Genomic DNA, 21,543 nt, shown 5'->3' with positions numbered 1-21,543 from the left:
ATCTGAATGTTCCTGAGATGCTAGAAGATCACAAATATTTGGAAGGCTGCGTTCATGCTCAAGAGAGACTTGAGGATGCCTGAAGTTCCCATCTCAGGCTAGAGAAAAAGCCTCCTCAAAGCAGAAAGTCAGGGTTAAGGACAGTTAATTCCACAACTGAGTACTGATGCTGAATCCTAATACATACTTATGGAGACCCCTAGTGAATAAAGACTGGGAAATTTATTGGTTCCAGGTCCTTAGTGAAATCTATATCTTATTAGATGACCATTAAGCTAGGGAGACTTCAGTAGATAGTAGATAGTAATACAGTATAGTTCAAAAAAGCTACAGAAAAAATTTATCCTCCAAGCAGCCAATAAACCATAAGAAACGACACACACAAACCTTGGGCAGGGACTGAATCTAATTTCCAGAGTACCATATTTTATGGCTAACTTGCAATAAAGAACTATGAGCTATGAATGAACCAAAATCTTTGCCCTGTCCCCAAATTGTAATCATTAGAACCTATACCTGAGGAAGTTTAGATAGATGTACTTTCTTTAACCAATTACTTAAAATAGACTCAGTGCTGCCAGGCAGTGGTGGCACACGCCTTTAATCCCAGCACTTGGGAGGTAGAGGCAGGTGGATTTCTGAGTTCGAGGCCAGCCTGGTCTACTGAGTGAGTTCCAGGACAGCCCGGGCTACACAGAGAAACCCTGTCTCAAAAAACCAAAAAAAAAAAAAAAAAAAAAAAACTCAGTGTTAAGAGAAACCAAATCTCACCAAACAGGAAGTATCAACAGAAAGACAGAAACTACATATATTAAAGAAGTTATAGTTCTAGAAAATATGTAATGAAATTTTGCTATGATAAAAATAAGCATTTAAAACTAGCAATTGTGTCATATAATAAACTCAGGCTTAAATAGACACTAAATAGCAACTCTAAAAAAAAATTCACATGAAGAAATAAAGAATACCAGTAAAGACAACTAACTATAAAATACAGAGTAAATATATCTTCCATGAATAATTTTTGATATTCTATCTGAACTGAAAGGCAATTGCATAAAACAACATTAATAAATCTGTGTTGATGGACACATGTTAAAAAATGTATGGAATAAGGGTAACAAAGACATGCATATACAAATATGTTTATGTGCTTCTGTTGGTATAATCCCAAATAGATTCCGGGGCAACTATTAGACAAAACCCTGAAACGTAGAAAGTAAGAAAAATAGAAAATAACTTATTGGAAAATAGCTATTTAATGGAGAGACAGCAATAGAAGAAACAGGAACAAAATGAGGTATAACACATAGAAGTTGATCAGCAAAGCCGGGTAATATAATTCATACCTCATTAACAATTACACTAAATGTTAAAAGACTGCAACATTCTAATTTAGTCAGGTATTAGTGCAACAGAGTTAATACACAACATGGTTAAGTCAGGTTATTCTCAGGGTATGGGAAAGGGAACTCAAAACCAGCTGTGGGTGGAAGTATATAACTTATGCAGCTGCTGTAGAAATCAGTATGAAGGCTCCTCCAAAAAACTAGAACCAGGACCAGCAACATGTCTCATCAGGTAAAGCACCTGACATTTTTTCTGTTTTGCTTTCTGTTGGTGTAATAAAAACACTGACAATGGCAACTTGTGCACATAAATCATAATACATTCTTAAAAGTTAAAAAAATGAAAATATTAATACCATATGGCCCAGCTATACCACTCTTCGGTATAGACCTGAAGGATTCTAATATTTCAGAGATCCTTATACATTTGTATTCATAGCATCAATATTCATAATAGATAGAAAAAGAACTTTTCATTGATTTTACAGCCATCAATAAATGAATGATTAAAAAAATGTGGTACATTTTCACAATAAAAACTTTTATAAATGTATGGATAAATAAAATATTTGCAAGAAAATGGATGCAATGTGAAACCATTATGTTACATAGAATAAGCCAGACTCAGAAAGATAGACACCACATTTTCTCTTGTATACAGAACCTAAATTTTCATTCATGATGCATGTATGCTTGTAGGTCACAAGGCCAGAAAAGGAGGAAGATTTTTATAGGAGGTGAAAAGTAAGGAAACTAATAGAATACAAAAGGTGGGGACTGACTGGTGGAAAAGGAGAGGCACGGTTGGCAAGGCAGTAGAGCAGAGGAACAGGGGAGAGCATTTAGAATGACATGTATGCTTGAAGACTTCAGGATGAAACTCATTACTTTGTATAAACTAAAAACTAATATAAGGTTAAACAAAATAAATAAAAGGATTACTTACTAAAAAACAAAACCAAAGATTAACAGACTAGTTAATTTTTCTACAATTCAAAACTGTTTCTTATTGTTAGTGTGCGCAATCCCAGAACAAACTGTGTGTTTGACCACTGGAGTACAAGTTATGGACACACAGAGAACATCCAAAGTTTGCTTTTTTTTTTCTCACCATATTTAAATATTAAACAGAAAGCAGCTGGACATGGCAGAAAAAGATGGAGGTAGAGACAGGAATGTCAATAGTTCATGGACAGCCTTAGCTACATAGTAATAGTAAGTTCATTCAGGTCAGCCTGGGCTATATGAAACACTTTTTCAATAAAATAAGTACAGATAACAGAAAGATTACTAGACATAAGAAGAAAATATTCAATATGAAATAACAAAAACGAGAGAAAACCAAAAGTGATTAAGAATAAAAGTACAAGCAGAAATAATATAGGAAGTGAAAAGATACAAACAAGGAATCCGATTTCTTCTACTTAGGGATCATTTACCCAAATACCAAGTGCACAAGTCTTTAGCTGCTTCACATATTAGGATTTATTACGAGACAGTGACATGTGTTTAGTGTTCACCCATAACACCATTATATATTCTACTAGAAGGTTAAAACAACTTAGAGGAATATAAACTGATATCCAAACATAATTTACATGATAAAAAGCAGCCATTAATGACAGCTATTAAAGATAATAATTTATGTTCTGTTACAGAATGCTCTTGGGTTTTGTTTCTGGTCCAACAAATGTAATGTACAAAATCATGTTATGCTTCTATGACAGTTGATGTCCACTATCAGCTTAAGAGAGTAAAATCACCTAAGAGACTGGTAAGATACTTGTCTGACTATATTGATTTCCAGATAGATTCACTGGTGAATTCTACAAAGTGTTTCAAGAAGAGCTAACAGCAATGCTCCTTAAACTCTTGTATAAAGCAAGAAGAGAAGGAACACTATCAAACCTAATGTATGAAACCAGTATTACCTTGATACAGAAAAGAGATAGGAATGCAAAAACAACAAAATCATAGGCTAATCCCTGATGAAAACAGATGCAAAAATTCTCAAAGAAACTAGGATAAATCAAATTCAAGAACATATCCAGATGATAAAATACCCTGACCAGTTTCATTCCAAAGATGCAAATTAGGTTCAACAAATACAAATTAATGAATATAATACAGCATGTAAATTGATATAAGGACAGAAATGGCATGAGAGTTCAATAGATCCAGAAAAGGCTTTTGATCAAGTTAAGCATCTTTTGTAACTTCAAGATAAAGCCCTAAGGAAGCTAGGAATAGAGGGAAACTACTTCAACATAATAAAGACTAACAAACTAAGAGAAAACATTTTATGAATGAAAAATCATAACATTTTTTCCCCTAAAGTCAGGAACAAGACAAGAGTTGTCAATTCTGTCAACACTATTCAAAACAATTCTTCTGAAGGTGAGATCTTCTAGCCAAAGATACCTATACTTAGGTCATGGGTTTTGGGAATCAAGGTGGCAATGATCTGGAAGGCTCCTTCCTGAGGCTAGCTCTTATGACGTTGAAAGGTGTTATGCAGGATGCTGGAGTAAAGTTCTCAACAGTTCTATCCGGATGTAAATCCTACAAACTACAATAATGACATATCCAGCATTAGTGACACTAGTATTTTGAATAACCAGCCCTGTCTCATTAGATTTATGGCCAGCTCAATAGGCAGAAACTCATACTTGCTATTGTAAACTCAGTCAAGAACCTGTGGCTGGAGGTCACAGAGCCTAGAGGAAAACCTACTACTATCAATTTGCTAAACTGACATAGTATCCAACTGCTCTCTCAACACTTATGCCCATAGATTAGTACAGCTCTCACCCTGAATCAAGGAAATTTCTTTTGTAGCAGACAGAGGTTTTGTAGCAGACAGAGAATCTTAACTGGTCAAAGTGCAGAAAGAAAGTGACTATGGAGTACCAATTCCCAAACCCTACATCCAAAGCTCAGAGATCATCAAGGAATGGTGAGACTATAAGACCCTGAAGACTGGGAAGACTGCTTTCAAAGTTTCTCTAGTCATGACAGGGATGGAGCACCCATGAACTTTCGACAGCTATAGTTACCTGTACAAGATCACACTAGTCAACATTCTAGCATAGATGTGGGGTGAGCTCATAAGGCCCTTCCCCTAGATGAGGAGCTGTAGGCATAGATGGCTGCAGAGGGAGAGAAAGTAAGTCCTCTTGAGGGATGAGCCCCCTGGTTGGTTACATGTTCCAATGGTCAACCTTATACCAACTAACTGGATTCACAAGAGAAATGAATTTGAGAGGGATATGTGGGAAGGAACATGAGGAGAGTGTGGAAGGGAGGCATATAGACAAAATGCATGACATTCTAAATAAAAACCTCAACTCCTAACCAATTCTTAACACTTCAGCTTCAGCAATAAGGCAAATAACAAACAGGAGACAAATAGGAAAGAATTATTCCTATGTGAAGATGTCAGGATTCTGTATTTAAAATGGAGACCCTAGACATTTTGCCAGAAAAATCTTGAATCCAATAAATACTTTCAGCCAAGTATTAGGATATAAAACCAACATACAAAATTAGTTGCTTTTCTATATACTAGTAATGAACATGATAAATAAAAACTAGGAAAGACATCCATTACAATAATTTAACACTGCCCCGCTGGGCAGTGGTGGTGCACACCTTTAATCTCAGCACTTGGGAGGCAGAGGCAGGCGGATTTCTGAGTTTGAGGCCAGCCTGGTCTACAGAGTGAGTTCCAGGACAGCCAGGGCTACACAGAGAAACCCTGTCTCAAGAGAAGAAAGAAAGAAAGAAAGAGAGAGAGAGAGAGAGAGAGAGAGAGAGAGAGAGAGAGAGAGCAAGCAAGCAAACACACTGGTCCAATATCCAACAGGATACTTAGGAATAAATCTTACCCAGAACATGAAAGACCTCCACATGAAAACTAAGACACTGAATAAAGAATGTTAATGTAACAAGATGGAAACAACTCTAATGCTAATGGTTTGGCAGAATATTGTGAAAAGCTATATTACTAAAAATGATACACAGATTCAATGGAATCTCCATTAAAATCCCAAGGACATGCTTCACAGAACTCAACTAAGCTGAAAATTAACTGTACAAGATTGGAAGTGTCACTAGTCTTCCTTAACAATATGAAGTTTCAATCTCTTTATTTTAAAAATGATTTATTTTTATTTTACATGTATGAATATATGTATATGTACATGTGTGTACACAGCCCACAGAAGTCAGAATAAATTTTAAGATCGCTCACATGGTTGTAAGTCACTATGTCAGTGCTGGGAACTGAACCTGGGTCCTTTGCAAGAGCTACAAGTGCTCCCAACCACTGAGCTATCCAACCCCTCAATCTCTTTTACTTAAGAAAAACCTTTGATATTTCTTGACTTCAAAGAAAAAATCAATATAATTTAACAGTAAAATATAACCAAGCTTCACCCAAGATAGAACATTATTAGGAAAATATGAACTATTTTCATGCATTATGGTCACATTTTTACAAACTGAGGTGATGTCTCTGCAGGTGATATGAGTTACTGAATAGGCAAGGCCAACACTTCAGGAATACATGCATGCTATGGATCTGCTCACAGTCTACTGTGAAACCATCATTCGTTGAGGCTGGAGAGATGACTCAGATCCTGAGTTCAATTCCCAAAACCTACATGGCAGCTCACAACTGTCTATAATGAGATATGATGCCCTCTTCATATGTGCATGTAGACAAAGCAGCCATATTCATAAAATACATATAAAAATAAACCTTAAAAGAATCTCTTGTTAAAAATTTCTTTTAGGAAACTACCAAGACATCTCTGGATAATTTTTCCACATTTTCTACTTCAGATAAGTTTATAGACTAAAAGAGACCTGGTGCAGCTTCACTGTCTTCATTTTATAGATGTGCCAAATGATAAAACAATAGTTAAACACTTGTCCAGGTCATAGAAGTTGGCTGGCAATGTCAATTTTCTGGATCTTCAACTCAGAGCTTCTTCAGCATAGTGTACAAGTGTTCTTTTTAAGAAGGTCTTTTGTATTTTAATTTACCCTGTTTGTATTAAATCTATGCTTACCATAAATATACATCTTATTTCCTCCTTCCTTTCCTGCTTCTCATGTAGCCCAAATATAAAGCTAACTTTATATTTCGAATCTTCCTGGATCAGTGTGGGATCATAGACACATACTATCATTGTACCCAATCACCACATACATACAGATCTTGGGTGAGGCCAGAACGGATGTCAGTCTCATCAGATACTCACGGTCCAGTGCACCGTGGATATTCACCAAAGAGTTTTAGATTGTAAGAACAACTTTCAGTTTCATTTTTCTTAAAACATTAAAGTTCTTAATTCAGTTCATTTCAAGTATGTATTCTGTTTTTCTCACAGTCCTGCTGTTTTCTTATAGGCTAGACAGTTTTCTTTTCAGATATCAACAATATCTCAGTAAGTGTAGCTTCTTTGTATTGCTTTAAACTAACTAACATTTATTGACAGTTTTTTTCCAAATTATATAATTACAACATACTAATTTTTCTTAGTTTGATGTTTTAATAACCATAAAATTTGGCTTTATTTATTCTACCAGAATGAATTTTTCTTTTCAAATAAATTATAAACACACTAAGCAAGACTGAATATCACAATGACTGGTCATGCTCCGTCTTTGAAGCCCTTTAATTTAATTTTTAATTACCCATATTTAAATAAATTATTTGCATAATCAAAGTTATTTGTGTGGAGTTTTTATATGTCATTAATTTCTTTTATCCTTGAATAAACACTTTACAATATTCTCTGGTTGGGATAGAATGAAATGGTTTTAGATTAATGATAAGTGGCTTAAAAAATTCAAGTACAAAAAACCATGCTTTTGTCCTTTCTCATGAACTGATTATTTTTTATTTCCATCCACTGTCCCTCTAGTCCCTCCCAGTATTCTTGCCATTTTAAAATTCTGTAAGAATCTTTTAATTCAGTACCCCTGTACCATCATTCTTTATCCTCAGACCCCCTCATTTAATAATCCTGTTCTATATTATATTCTATCACAGAAGCTTAAAGCTGGCAGTAGTCTTGGAAATTTCTAAATGCATCACCCAAGTAACAGCCAGATCATAAGCACAGACAAAATAAATTACTGTTCTCACACAAGTACTTGTCTGCTTTAATATATCACATGGCACACTTACTTGTATTCATCATAGACCTCTTGTTTGGGGAGTGAAGTCTCAGGGTGCTCCTCTAAGGTACTCCGAATCCAGGAAAAGGCGTGCATTTGCTGTGCCCGACTGGACGACATGGCACTCTGATCACTAATGATAAAACACACAAATTTTAGCTGAACCAGACAGCAATTCCATTATTAACTTTTTAAGCAAGGCCTAAGTGTTATGTTAAAAACATATTAACAGATCAAACTGAACTCAGGATATACAGTGGATACTCAGTAATCTATATAAAAATTGTTCATTTGTGATTGGGAGCCAGGCCAGTTTTTACTATCAATTTCAGACTATAATTTCTGGCCTGTTTGGCCAAACTGCTAATTTGTATTCTAAAGCATGGTACGTGGTAGGTGGTGGATAAATATTTTTTATTCTATTTGCCCTGCACACTGAAAGACTATGCCAGTAGAAGTACCTACCCTGATATCATACTAAAGCACTCCATCCCTAGAATGGACAGGCAAGATCTCAAGAGGATCATCCTCCCATCACAGCCCTTCTCACAACTAGGATCTTTGCATAGTACTTTTATTAGCTGATCTCATGAAATGGGCATGACAGACCCTATACAGCAAGCTAGTCTACTGATTACGACACTAATCTCAGCCTCCTAAGAGAATAACCTGATTCCAAAGTACTGAACACATTTTTAGAACAGGATATAAAAATTAAAATAGTTATTATAGTTGATAAGGTAAGAACAGGTAAAAGCAACAGAATTTTTATTTCATTATTTCTCATGTACAATTTTAAATGAATATTGAAAATAATAGGCATGAAATACATCCTCAGAATATGCAAAAAGTAATGAAATTCTTAAGAATAGAAACTGAAGAATTGTTTTTCTCCACATTCTCTCCACTTAAGTCTTTTTAATGATGAAGCTAAAGCAATACCCCAAGTACTTAAAGTGAGGTGCATCTACATTAATGTGGCCAACACTGTACTTTTTCTTCTTTCTTACATCCAATGATGTACTTACTTATCACGACACTAAAAACAACCCCACACTTTAGTCTTCAGAATACTTACCTGGCTATTCTTTGGTTTTCTGTTCTTTTTTCACATTTTTATACGGCATAATATTCTCACTGTTCTGTGTGACCAAACCCAACTTACATTTCATGGTATTTAGCCAGCTACACAAATGAATTAGGAAAAATTGCAGATGAATATTAACTAAGTACTATGAAAGACACAAATGATCTGTTGTTTTTCCAATCTGTTTTCTGACAAGCTTAGGAATACTAAAATAACAATCAATCATATGTACATAGTTTGGTATGGGTCTACAAACAAGGCAGCATTACAAAGACAAGGATAGGTCTACCTTTTCTCTGCATTGCTAAGACCAGAAGGCAGTTGAAGGTAGAGGTAGAGTTTCTCTAGGTCTGTAAACTTCTCAACTTCTTGCTGGTTACAAAGGGTTAAAAAGAAAGATCATTAAAAAATTTCCTCCCAACTAAATTTATTAATATTTCCCCTAAATGCTACTGATCTTTTTCTAATTTTCAAATACCTAGAATGTGACTAATGCTAATGGAGGCTAAAGATGTGAAATAAAACCAACAAACCCTCCTGAACTATGCAGATGAAACAGGGGCTTCTATTTAGACAGACCTAGTTATAAGATTCTCTTCTATCACTGTAGAATAAATATGTCATTCCTGTCTTCCTTTATATGGGTTTCACCCATTTCATAACCCCTTTTTACAATAAAGACATTCATGGTAACTTATTTCAAGCAAAAGTTCTTTGTAATGTAAAGTGAACTGGTTGCTGGATTTATGACAGAAATTTTTTGGGTGGTAGTGACGGTATAGGACATCTTTTAAGGATGGAGTCACTCTATTATTCAGCTTTGGCTGTCCTGGAACTCTCTATGAAAAAAAAAAACAATAAAACTTTTCTTTCCTACTTTAACCAATAAAAACTTGTAAATGCTGTTATTTATTTGCAATTGGTGTTTAGCACACAAAAGGAAAAACTACAGAATAACACTAAAAACTGGTCATATCAAACTCTATGAAGAAAACTGAAACAATGACCAAGTGTATACTAATGGCATTTGACTCCAGTCAGAGTTCACCACAGTTTTCTGGTTTTAGATATTTGTGTCATTCACTGCCAAATGTTGGCTTCCAAAACAATGACAGTTTATTTATGTAAAGACTCTTATACTAGATAATCAAGGCAAGAGTATCATGTGGCAAGCATGTTAAATATCATATTATTTAATATACTTTGTAAAAATTTAAGTGTGAAGAATAACCATTTTGAGGTTTACTAGTTGTTAAAAACCACATCTGACTGGATTTATGAAGTAAAGGATAATAATGGTGGACCATTTTCACAGTAGTAGAGAAAAAAATGACTATATACACTTAAGAACTGTTGTTTTAAGGGGGAAGGGAAAGGGGAAAGGAGAAAGGGGATAACAACTGAAATGTAAATAAAATATCCAAAAAAAAAAAAAAAAAAAGAATGGTGTGTGTTTCTGAGATAGGATCTTATTAAGTAGTCCTGGCTAGCCTTGAATCAGAGGTCAGCTTGCCTCTGCCTTAATAACCTTATTCTAAGTTAGTGTTCTCAACCTTACTAATACTCTGACTCTAGCACAGTTCCTCATGTTGTGCTGACCCCAACCATAAAATTATTTTCATTGTTACTTCATAACTCTATTGTTGCTACTGTTGGGAATTATAATGTAGATATCTGATATGTGACCCCTGTGGGGGTTGAGAACCACAAGTTAAGAACCACTGCTCTAAGTAAAACAAACCATTCGTAAGAGACTTAGGCAAATTATTGACCCTCCTCACCCTCACCCCCAGAGGCTGTGAGAAGGGGAATGCAGTAACTGTTTAATGGGCAGCATCATATATATGTATATATATGTATATGTGCATATATATATATATATATATATATATATATATATATAAAATCTTACAAAAAAAGCACACCAATGATAGTTTATAACAGTTGGTTAGATGTGTCTTCATATTTGAAGACCTCAGTTAAACTTTAAAAGATCACATTTTAAAAACAATAACCCATACCAGTATTCCTTTATCCCAGACTTAAGTTTTCATTTTTAAAAAGATGTTCTTAAAGCAAAGCTGTGAAAATGGTTTCAAATTTAGTGTGAGCCTCAAGTATTACCTAGTTGAATAGACTGGGCAATAATTGATAGAAAACAATATGAAAAGAGGAAAAGAGTTCCTGCCTATAATCACAAAAATCACAAAAGCTTTCATCATTAGGTAGTAGTTAACTTATTTTGAAATTTCTAGAGGGATGGGGTTGCCATCCCACAGTCAAAAACTCTGACCTAGAATTGTTCCTGTCTAAAAGAACTGCAGGGAGAAAAGACTGAGGGAAAGGAGGTCCAGTGACTGGCCCGACTAGGGATCAATTTCAAGGGGAGGCTCCAAGGCTTAACGCTGTAACTGATGCTATGGTTTGCTTACAGACAAGAGATTAGCATGGTGGCCCTCTGAGAGAACCAACAAGCAGCTGACTGAGACAGAAGCAGATATTTACACCCAGCCAATGTACAGAAGCTAGGGACCCCTGTGGTGGTTGAATTAGGGAAAAGCTGGAAAAGGGCAACCCCATAGGAAGATCAGCAGTCTCAACTAATCCAGACCCCTGAGATCTCTCAGTTACTGAGCCACCAACCAGCTGGTCCGATGCCCCCCCCCCCCCCCGCCCTCAATACCCTCCACATACACAGCACAGGACTGACTGGTCTGGCCTCAGTGAGAGATGATGCGCCTAACCCTCAAGAGACTTGAGGCCCCAGGGAGTGGGAAGGCTCGGCGCGGCAGCAGGTGTGTCTGTGGGGGAATGACATCCTCTTGGGTACAGGGGAGTGGAAGAATGGCATGAAGAACTATGGGAGGGTAGACTGGGAGGGTGTTAATGACTATACTATAAAAAATAAAAGTAAAAATACAAAAACAAAACAAAACCCTACAGCTCTGATAATCTCTTCCTCTGAATTTTAAACACATATATACACAATGAAACAAATAAGCAAAACCTCCCATTAATAACTCAACTTGACTTAAAGCTTGTAACACTATTCTGATTGTTCCTCTGCTTTGGGTCCTAGTAGTCACTCAGAAACATGCTCAGCTTATGAATAATTAGTTTGTAGTTATGGATTCATTTAATAATGCTTTCTAGTATTGGGTTATACTTTCCACATCAACCAATATGAAACTTTTATCTGTTTTGTTCTAATTAATTCTTTTGTGAGGAAGAATCCTAAAAAATAAGATGAAGCCAGATGGGAACCTTTCTAGTATAGTTTAGCACCCAATTTTGTTTTTAAAAATCTAAAATTATAAAATATCACAAAAAAAAGTAGAGAGAGAGAACAGGTAGGCACGCACTACTATGTCACATTTGCTTTTATTCTCTTAGACATTGCTTCAGCAGCACATACAATAAAAGTATCTTGGCAGAGGGAAGAGGGAGGTGATAGGGAGTTTGTGGAGGGGAAACTGAGAAGGGGGATAACATTTGAAATGTAAATAAATAAAATAACCAATAAAAAAATGAAAAATGTATCTTTACATGTTTGAAATACTAATGTTGTAAGATCAGCCTAAACTGCTGACTGATAGATAAAAGATAAACAAAATGTGATACTGATATACAACAGTTTTATTCAGCTAAAATGAAAATTATCTTGTAAGAAAATAATTAGAAACAAAATAGCCAGTCTCAGAAAATACTGCATATTTTTTTTCATATAGGCATTTCAGAGGCATAAAATAAATGCAAGACAATTAGGTACATTGAAAGGGAAAAGGATTAAAGGGAGGATGAGAGAAAGCAACAGAGGGGGTGAGCATCACCAAAATGTCATATCCATTAGGAACAAGTCATAAGAAAAGCTACTGGTTTATGCAATCAGCATATGCTTGCTAGTAAGATAAATGAGAAAGTACATTGAATAAAAATGGTCTGTTCACTGTTGTACTGGGAGTGAATTATTACAAAGTTTCATTATTTTAAGCACTAATGCTAGATAATAATTGTGTCCCTTGTGAGTTTTTGTAACATGTCTAAACACAGAAATAGTCATCAAGGTTGTACATCTTCAACCTTTCCAGTTTTGAATTTCTTCCCCCAAACTGTTATACTAACTTATACTCACAGCAGCAATGTCAGGATTTTTCCATATTTTTGATGAAACTTATGTTTTAAATTTTAAATAAACTTTAAGTGTGTGAAGAAGTGTTTTTATTTCATCTATCATTTTATAAGTGATGAATATGGCTATACTGAGCTTTAATACAACGGCTCTCAAGTTTTTCTGAGGTAGAAGATCTGAAATGGAGGCCAGAGAGTCTGGATTTTTAAAAAGCTCCGAAGTGATGCTGCTACTCTTCCTCAGAGGATCATACTCAATGAAGTAGTGTTCAAAGAACTTTTCATGTTCAGGACACATTTAAAATAAGGGCTCTTTATCATAGACATAGTATACTAATTCTCCAGTGGCTCCGTATGTTCATAAGATTTTTTCTCTTAGTTGTACCTAGCTATTCATTTTGTTTTCGGAAACATGTGACACCAGTCTTCTGATGTCTCCAGGTAGTCAAATACTGCAATCTCTTCATTCATAATCCCAAATCCCAGCACTCTGTTTCTCAAGATTAAATAAGAAAGACAGAGGAAAAGGTAAGAGGACTTTTACTTTCCAGGCTTGTTGCTTAGAATATTAAATTTTCAGTTTCTGAACTTCTATGAAAATCATGGGGAATTACAGAGGAGTATGCTTTCCTTTTGTGGAGTACCTACATAAACAATGTAAGAAAACTGCTTTCTATCCTCTGTCCTAGAAAACATCAAGCAACAAAGAGAGCAAAAACTTTACATTTCATTACTGTAAAAATCTGGCCTTCTATTTATATACCTACTGACCTAGGTATAAAATGAAAATGGTTTAATTTCTCCACTCTGCTATAAAGTAATGTGATCTAAGTACACTTGGAAAATTCTAGTTACTAGAAGTCAGGGAAGGAAAACTGAATCAGGTCCAATGAGTAAACGTCACAAAAATTCTAGTCTACATGAGAATGGCCCCTATGGAATTATATACTTCAATAGTTGGTTTCCAGTTGGTTGAAGTGTTTAGGAAAAACTAGAAACTGTGGGCTTGTTAGACAAATCATGTCACCATGAACAGGCTTTGAGGTTTCAAAACTCATGCTATTCCAGTATGTATTCTCTGCCTCATAGTTGTGGGTCAAGATGTGAGCTTTCATCTGATTTTCTTGCTGTTATCATAGACTCTAACCCTATATAAAAATGAAAACAAAACAAAAGCAAGGAACTCCTTTTAATTTACTCCAACCACACTAATGTGTCAGGAAATTATAGTGCTAGGAATCCCAAGGTGCTGCAATGTGAATGCTAGCAAATTCATACTCCAAGATAGGACTCTAATGGGATTCTAAGTGTATTTTGCATAATACTGTGAAAGTTCTGTATCTCACAGTGAATAGATTTTAGTAAGAAAGAAACAAATTAAAGAGATAGTTGAGGATATTTCCCATATTTAAGGTAAGCTCACATTTATGAATATAAATATAAATTTATATTCATATAAATATCCTCAAATATATTTTAGGTTTTTCATTAATCTTATTTATTTATCTCTGCTTAATTCTTTAAAAATTGGGTAAGTTAATAAATTAAAAGAAAATTATAGGAAGGAAACAGGCAATATGAAATTTTTAAGGACTAAATAAAACATCACAGATAATTAGAAAGTCTTTACTAAGTTACCCCAATGCTATATCACAAAATAAAACTTATTTTCCAACCATAAGCATTTTAAAGCCATATTATTATTTTTTTAAGATACTCTAAAATGTAGTTTTAGGTTTAGTCAAGTCTAAGTATGCTGACCTTGGCTAGTATTTAGCATTCACTACAGAATGCTTCCACCAACAGAGGAGAAAATGTACTTTTTCAAATGGGCCACACTTTACATGTCCAATGAGCTACTTAGACTTATTGTTAGGAGTATGTAATCTCTTGTAGAAGGCCCCGTTCTAGTATCAGTCTGGTTCTCAGAAAGCACGTTCTCATATTCTAGGGTTCCAGATCACTTTTAGTCCATCTAACAACTTAGAACAATAAGGGCAATAAGTTAATTCTCTTCCTATTTAAAATAATAATCATGAAACACACATAAAAGTTTCAAAATTAAATGAAATAGTTTATGCATCCAGAATTGAGTATTTAGCATATTCTAGGTATTATTTATACTTTAGTCCCACAAAACTAGACAATAAACAAAACTATACAAATGATGAAGATAAATACTGTAAGCAAAAAAAATTATTTATTTTATGCATACAAGTACACTATAGCTGTCTTCACATACACCAGAAGAGGACATCATATCCCATTACACCACTATGTGGTTGCTAGGAACTGAACTCAGGACCTCTGGAAGAGTAGTCACTGCTCTTAACTACTAAGTCACCTCTCCACCCCAGGAAGAATAATTTATAACAGTGATCTTGCCACAAAGCAAAAAGGCAAATGCTTTGTACAATGGCTGACCCACAGCAGAGATTCCCACAAGATATCATTATTCTTTGTTACATTCAATTTTGTTATATTTTGCTTTCTATTGACTGGTCATTGTGATAGCTAGGCAGGAGCAATGATAGAAGGTAGTACACTACTAAGACAAAAATAGAGGCTTTCTTCCCACTTTCTGTTCTCATAGATAATTATGGCCTCCCCAGCCCTATTTTCAATGACTCTTGGAAGAACTCTGCCCACAAAGAATCTAATACAAACTCCAATGCAGTACAAATAAAGAACACTTAAGAAAAATATCTTTGCTGAGGATATAAAGCATGGTGGGGTCTGAGAAGACCTGAGAACACTTATTGTTTCTGGAAGAGAACTCAGGTACAACTGCTGACATACATGAAGAAGATGGGTTCAGAGTACAACAGAGACCAATTATTTTTTTCTGTAAACTCTTCCATATTGAGATAGGAGAATCAATTAAAGAATCCTTGATGAACTAAATAAATAAATAAATAAATAAATAAATAAATAAATAAGGTATAAGTAAAAAGGGATTAAAGAAAGTATTATTCATTAGTAATATTTAAGTAGGCAGAAAGTATTCAGCCTCTATATAAAACTACTATATTTACAGGGCTGGAGAGTTAAGAGCACTGGCTGCTCTTGCAGAGGACCCAGATTTGGTTCCCATCATTCACATGTTGGCTTACAAATCCTATAACTCCAGCTCCAGGGTATCCAACATCTTCTCCTAGACTCTGTAGGCACCATTTATACACAGTGCCTTTACATATATGCAGGCAAACATTCATATACATAAAATAAAAATATAACTATATTTAGATGGTAAACAGTAAATCTTCAGGCCGAAAGATCAATATAAATATGGGCAATAAAGCACTGAATAACAAAAAAATTTAATTACCACCCACAACAGCATCTAAAACTTTAAAAATTTTAATATTTAGAAATAGTTTTAAGAAAATCTCTATGAAATTTACAGAGAAAACTACAAAGGCATATTGAGAAAAATTATGGAAGAATCAACTATAATAGTGAAGACCCAATCTCATAGAGGAAGACAGTGATAGTCACTGCAGTCCCAATAAAAAAATATTAATATTTTTTTTTTCTAAAAATAGAAATTAACAAAGTAATTCTAAAACTTGAATAGAAATGACATAAACAATGAGTTGTCTAAAGGTTTCATATAGAGTTACAGTAGACAAGACACTGACGGGGAGAGGAGGACAGTCTAGAAAAAGACCTGTATATTATGATTTTTGATAAGCTAGAGGATTCTCAATGAATGGTGCTGGAAAGGATACCCATTCAAGTGTTAAAAATTACCTGAAGCCAAAAACAGATTCAAAATCAAAAATAATTAAAAAATAAAAAAAGGCTAAAGTATACAAATTTTACAAGAAAATATGCTAAATTACTATGGGAAGCTGAAATAGGAAAGTAAGGTTAAGATGTTGACATGGCTAGGTGGTGGTGGCACTGGCCTTTAATTTCAACACTTGGGAGGCAGAGAGAGAGAGATCTTCATCTCTGAGTTTGAGGCCAGCATGTTTTACAGAGAGAGTTCCAGCACAGCCAGAGCTGCAGAGAAACCCTGTCTCAAACAATAAAACAAAACAAAACTCAAACATAAACCAACCAAAAAAGATGTTCACAATGTCTTTAAAACATTTACAAAATGATATAAAACAGTCAAAAGATGTGCACCTGGCAACTGACTAAAGGAAAACAACATACAAAGAAGTACTTAAGTTATTAAAAACATCTCAATTTTCACTAATAACTATCTGAGTCCCTACTATTTTTGCTTGAGGCTGCTACCACGACCCCATTTCATCTGGTCTGATAGTACAGGTACCAAAATGAGGCTGCCTGAGTCTAAATGAAGCAGGAGGGAAGGTCAGATGCATGTGACTGATTTATAAGAAGGTTAACTCTAGGATCAAGTAATTGCCCTCTGGACCTCCCTAGACAGTTCCTTAAATTGTACAAACCCTGTCTCTGACGAATAGGAAAAAGAATCTGACTATGGCTAGGAAATAATACCCAGGGGGAGATTACTCTAAAGATACAATTTCTCCCAATGGAACCTTTAACCACAAACCACTTAAAAGCTCATGCATATGGACTGCATCTCAAGCAGATGACTATTAAAAAAAAAGATTATAAAATAGATCATGTATAGAAAACACGATATTATACAATCAAGAAATGCTAATCATCTATGTCAGCCAAAGAAGGATCTAACTCCTCTAGGGAATCCCTCCTTTCCCCTTTGTAACTAAAAGTCTTGTAAAAACAGGAGCTCCTGAGCATGTGCTTTCTGGAGTCCATTCTACTCTGTGGCATGTGCTTGGCGTTCATTCTCACTAACTCTGTGGCATTCATTACTGCTTCTCTGTGTTTTGCTCAACTCTTCGAGACACAAAGAACTGAACATTGCATCATAAAAGCTCTCCAAGACCCTTTCTAGTAAATAAACAAGAAAAGACTGAGTACATGTCAAATAACATAAATTAATTAATTAATCAATAAACAGCATTTTTAATAGTCTAGGTTGGCCTTGAATTTACAATCTTCCTGTTTCAGTTCCTGAGTCCTAGGTTTGGAAATTTTAATAGAGAAACCAGAGTAGGGAGAAAGACAATCAGAGAAAAAAGAACAGTTATTGAGACCAGAATAACATCAGTGATTTCAATATTATGTATCTTCAAAATTTTAAAAGAGAGGTGAAAAAAAATCTAAGGAACAGAAAAGTATTTGGAGAGATAATGCCTGAAAACTTCCCAAAATTAACTAATCAAATGAAGATGAATTCAATAAAGCCCCAGTCAGATGATACAAAGTAATAAATAGCCATACACATAACAGTCAAACAGCTGAGAGCCAGCGTTTGTGGCCAAGTTCACAAGTAAGAGACAGAATGAATACAAAGAAATTTTGATAGTAATTAAGAGGAAAAGAACTCATCACATTCAGGAAAGCAATGATGGACTAACTGCTAACTTCACATCATAAATAATGAAGACTGGGAAGCTACAAAATAACACTCACAGCAATAAAAGTGTTAAGCAATAATTCTATTTCCAGCAAAATTATCCTTTAAAACTCAAAGCAAAAAGGAGATATTATACCAAATGACTTATTCTCTAATTTTAAAAATAATGTATATTTTTAAAAAATAATTAACATTTACTATCACTTCAACAAAATTCTTTAATGCTCTATTAGATTTATGAATAGCCTAACTTTCTACTTCCATTCTGTTCCCCTTATCTATCTATCTATCTATCTATCTATCTATCTATCTATCTATCGATCTAATTTATTTATTTGAGGGGGTTGTTTTTTTGAGATACAGTCTTTCTATATAGCCTAGTTATTCTAGAACTCTCTATGTAGACTAAGTTGGCTTTGAATTTGTGGAGATCCTTCTGTCTCTGCCTCCTGAGTACGTGGATTAAAGGTATGTGCCACCATGCCTGGCTCAGTAATATATTTTTACCTTTACTTTTTAAATTTTTTACTTTAAATTTTAAAGTAATATTTTACTTTTTAAAAGTCTGAGCACAGCCGGGCGGTGGTGGCGCACACCTTTAATCCCAGCACTTGGGAGGCAGAGGCAGGAGGATTTCTGAGTTCAAGAGTTCAAGGCTAGCCTGGTCTACAGAGTGAGTTCCAGGACAGCCAGGATTACACAGAGAAACCCTGTCTCGAAAAAACCAAAAAAAAAAAAAAAAAAAAAAAAAAGTCTGAGCACTCTGTCCTATTAAAAGTCTTCTACTTGACTTTCAATGAGCTTAGGATGAATGCATCTTTCCTGTCACAGCTAAGCATATCAGATATAAACTACTCCCTTTACAATGTCTTACTCTAATTCTGCCATCATTCCTCTCCCTTACATAAGTTTTAGTTTACTGAAATCATTATATCTTTCAAATATTTAAAACTCATTACTAATTTTGAATTTGTGTAGTCTTTGTCTACAATGTATTGCTGGCAGGCTATTGCACAACATTTATTTATTTATTTATGTATTTATTTATGTATTTATTTATTTAATTTTTATTTGTGTGTGTACATGTGCATGCCACAGCATGCTCATAGAGGTCAAAGGGTAAATTTGTGGAGCTGGTTCTCTTTTTATTTGGGTTCTGAGGATAGACTTACGTTCTTAGGATAGAGTAACAAGTGTTTTTTTATCCACTGAGCCACTTGCCAGACCACTGTTGGCTTCTCAGGTCTGCTTAACTATTATGATTACAAAGAGGCCTTTCCTGATCACGTCCACTTAAGTTTACTCTGGTCACCATCATTTATTTGTTTCAGTGTGCCCTTTTTAAATTTTATGATGGCATTTATCAATATCTGATATTTCAAGCTCATTTGTTTAATGTGAAATCTTTTGTTCTTATTTAATATTTTGTAATAGATATTACTTATCTTTTCCCTATTTTCTCCATGATAAAAAAACATGAATAATCCCCCAAAGTATGTATGCCTTATGGATACCTAAATCTAAGAGTATTAGTTATTTTAGTTGTAAAAAGGAAGCAAAAAGATTGCCTATTCCAGAGGATTATTGTAAGAAAACAAGAAGAAGTAGAGGGGTAAAGGAAAAAAGAAAAAGGAAGTCAGTGAAGGAAAACAGGAAGTGAAAAGTACAGGTAAAACTTCCCTACAAAGCCATCCGTCAGCCATTAAGTTAGAAATATATAGAAATGATAGAATTTTCTCCCTATGAACAACTGTTATTCATTTACCTTTCAAGAGGCTACTATGTTAACAATAATAGGAAAAAAACCTAGTAAGATACATACTTATTATACCACCAGATACCTCAAGCCATCCAAACCCCACAGAATTTGGATAGGAGAAGGTTCTGAAATGACAAGGAAAGGGAATTTGCTATCTTGACAAAGCATAATTTAATAGTGCAAAGCTGTTGGATGCTCAGGTGCCAACAGTGTAGCCTAGGATCCTGGGATAGTATTAACTCTTATTCCAGCAGTTGCACGTGTATGAGGGTATGTGTTGCGGGGTGGTGGTGGTGGTGGTGCCTGTGTGAGAATGTCTCACTGAGCAGCCTATGTTAGATTTCAAACCTGTAGCCATTTTGCCTTCGTCTCTGTGAGTGCTGGGATTACAAGCCAGGCAAGACGGCTTGGTTTTCCCTATACATTTAAAAGACCTGAAGGTTGGAGAGATGGCTCAGTAGCGGTGAGCTCTTGAAGAGGACCTGAACTTGGTTCCTAATACCCATGTCAGTCTATTACTCAATCCCCTGTAACTATAGCCTCAGAGGGTACAACAGCCTCTCCTGGTCTGAAAGTAACTGCACATATGTGGAAACCACTCATACATACACATACATAAAAATAAAATAATAGCTTTACAAGACCTAAGGAACTACCAATATAAAATTATTATTGTGACTTAAAAAATTTCTTAAAAGCTGCAACTCAAAGATGAAAATATAATAACAAAAATAAATTCACCAAGAATATAAAAGCATTTATTAAAGTAAATACTTACAGGGTTTTTTTTAGTAAATGTATACTATCTTTGTAGGTGAGTTCCAAAAGGCTAACCAACAAAACAATGACAAAAAGATGATCTAATAAATCAATCTACCAAACATCTAAAATATTTTCTTTAAAATTTTCATACATAGTAATTAGAACTTTAAAAATTACACATTTAATGAAATGTTTAAATAATCTTTCAGTAAAGATCAGTAAGATTTAAAAACACAATTGCTTCCAACTATGGTTTTAGGACTGATGAGCTACACACAAGAAAATAGTTAATAATGAATGTACCCAGAGAGTCGTAATGTAAAATTTATACACAAACTCAAGTGGTATTTAGAATCAATAGTTATTTAAGAATAGCAGATTGTGAGGTATTGTACTTACCAAAATGCAGTCCACTTTAGATTGTACAGTTTTGCTAAAAGAAAAAAAAGTGAGAGTTAATGAAAAATAGAGCACTTTTAAGTATAGGAACTTTGCTTAAACAGACATAGTAATTATACAAACTAAGGAAACAGTGAAGCATATCATTAAGTACTGCATTTTGTTACAATACCCACTAAAGTACAAATGAAAGCAAGTCATGCAAAACATTTAGATACTTTACACAGTCTTAAAAAGTAATGTAAACTAAATTACCTTTCACAGAAAGTCTAAGAGCCAGTAGGTGCAACAAAACCTAGTCATGTGCACAGAAGATGGCTCAATGGTTCTGAGCACTTGCTACTCTGGCATGGTGGCTTACAACCACCTGTAACTCCAGTTCCAGGAGCATGCATGCAGTACACACACACACACACACACACACACACACACACACACACACACA

At 34.7% G+C, this 21,543-nt stretch overlaps 1 protein-coding gene across 1 annotated transcript in view; it reads right to left on the bottom strand.

Moving 5' to 3' along the window:
• The window catches only part of Rfx7 (regulatory factor X7), an 80,930-nt gene that overhangs the window by 22,421 nt on the left and 36,966 nt on the right, over positions 1–21,543 (bottom strand). Inside the window, exons 2-4 of the mRNA XM_028771326.1 lie at positions 21,099–21,132; positions 8,915–8,997; positions 7,549–7,671 (exon numbers count right to left, since the gene is read on the bottom strand). Coding sequence (XP_028627159.1) covers positions 7,549–7,671; positions 8,915–8,997; positions 21,099–21,132 — 240 coding nt within the window. The remainder of the gene's footprint in view (positions 1–7,548; positions 7,672–8,914; positions 8,998–21,098; positions 21,133–21,543) is intronic.

The sequence above is a fragment of the Grammomys surdaster genome, unplaced genomic scaffold (assembly GCF_004785775.1).
Source record: "Grammomys surdaster isolate TR1022 unplaced genomic scaffold, NIH_TR_1.0 206, whole genome shotgun sequence".
NCBI lineage: Eukaryota > Metazoa > Chordata > Mammalia > Rodentia > Muridae > Grammomys > Grammomys surdaster.
This window is presented reverse-complemented; position numbering and strand designations above follow the sequence as displayed.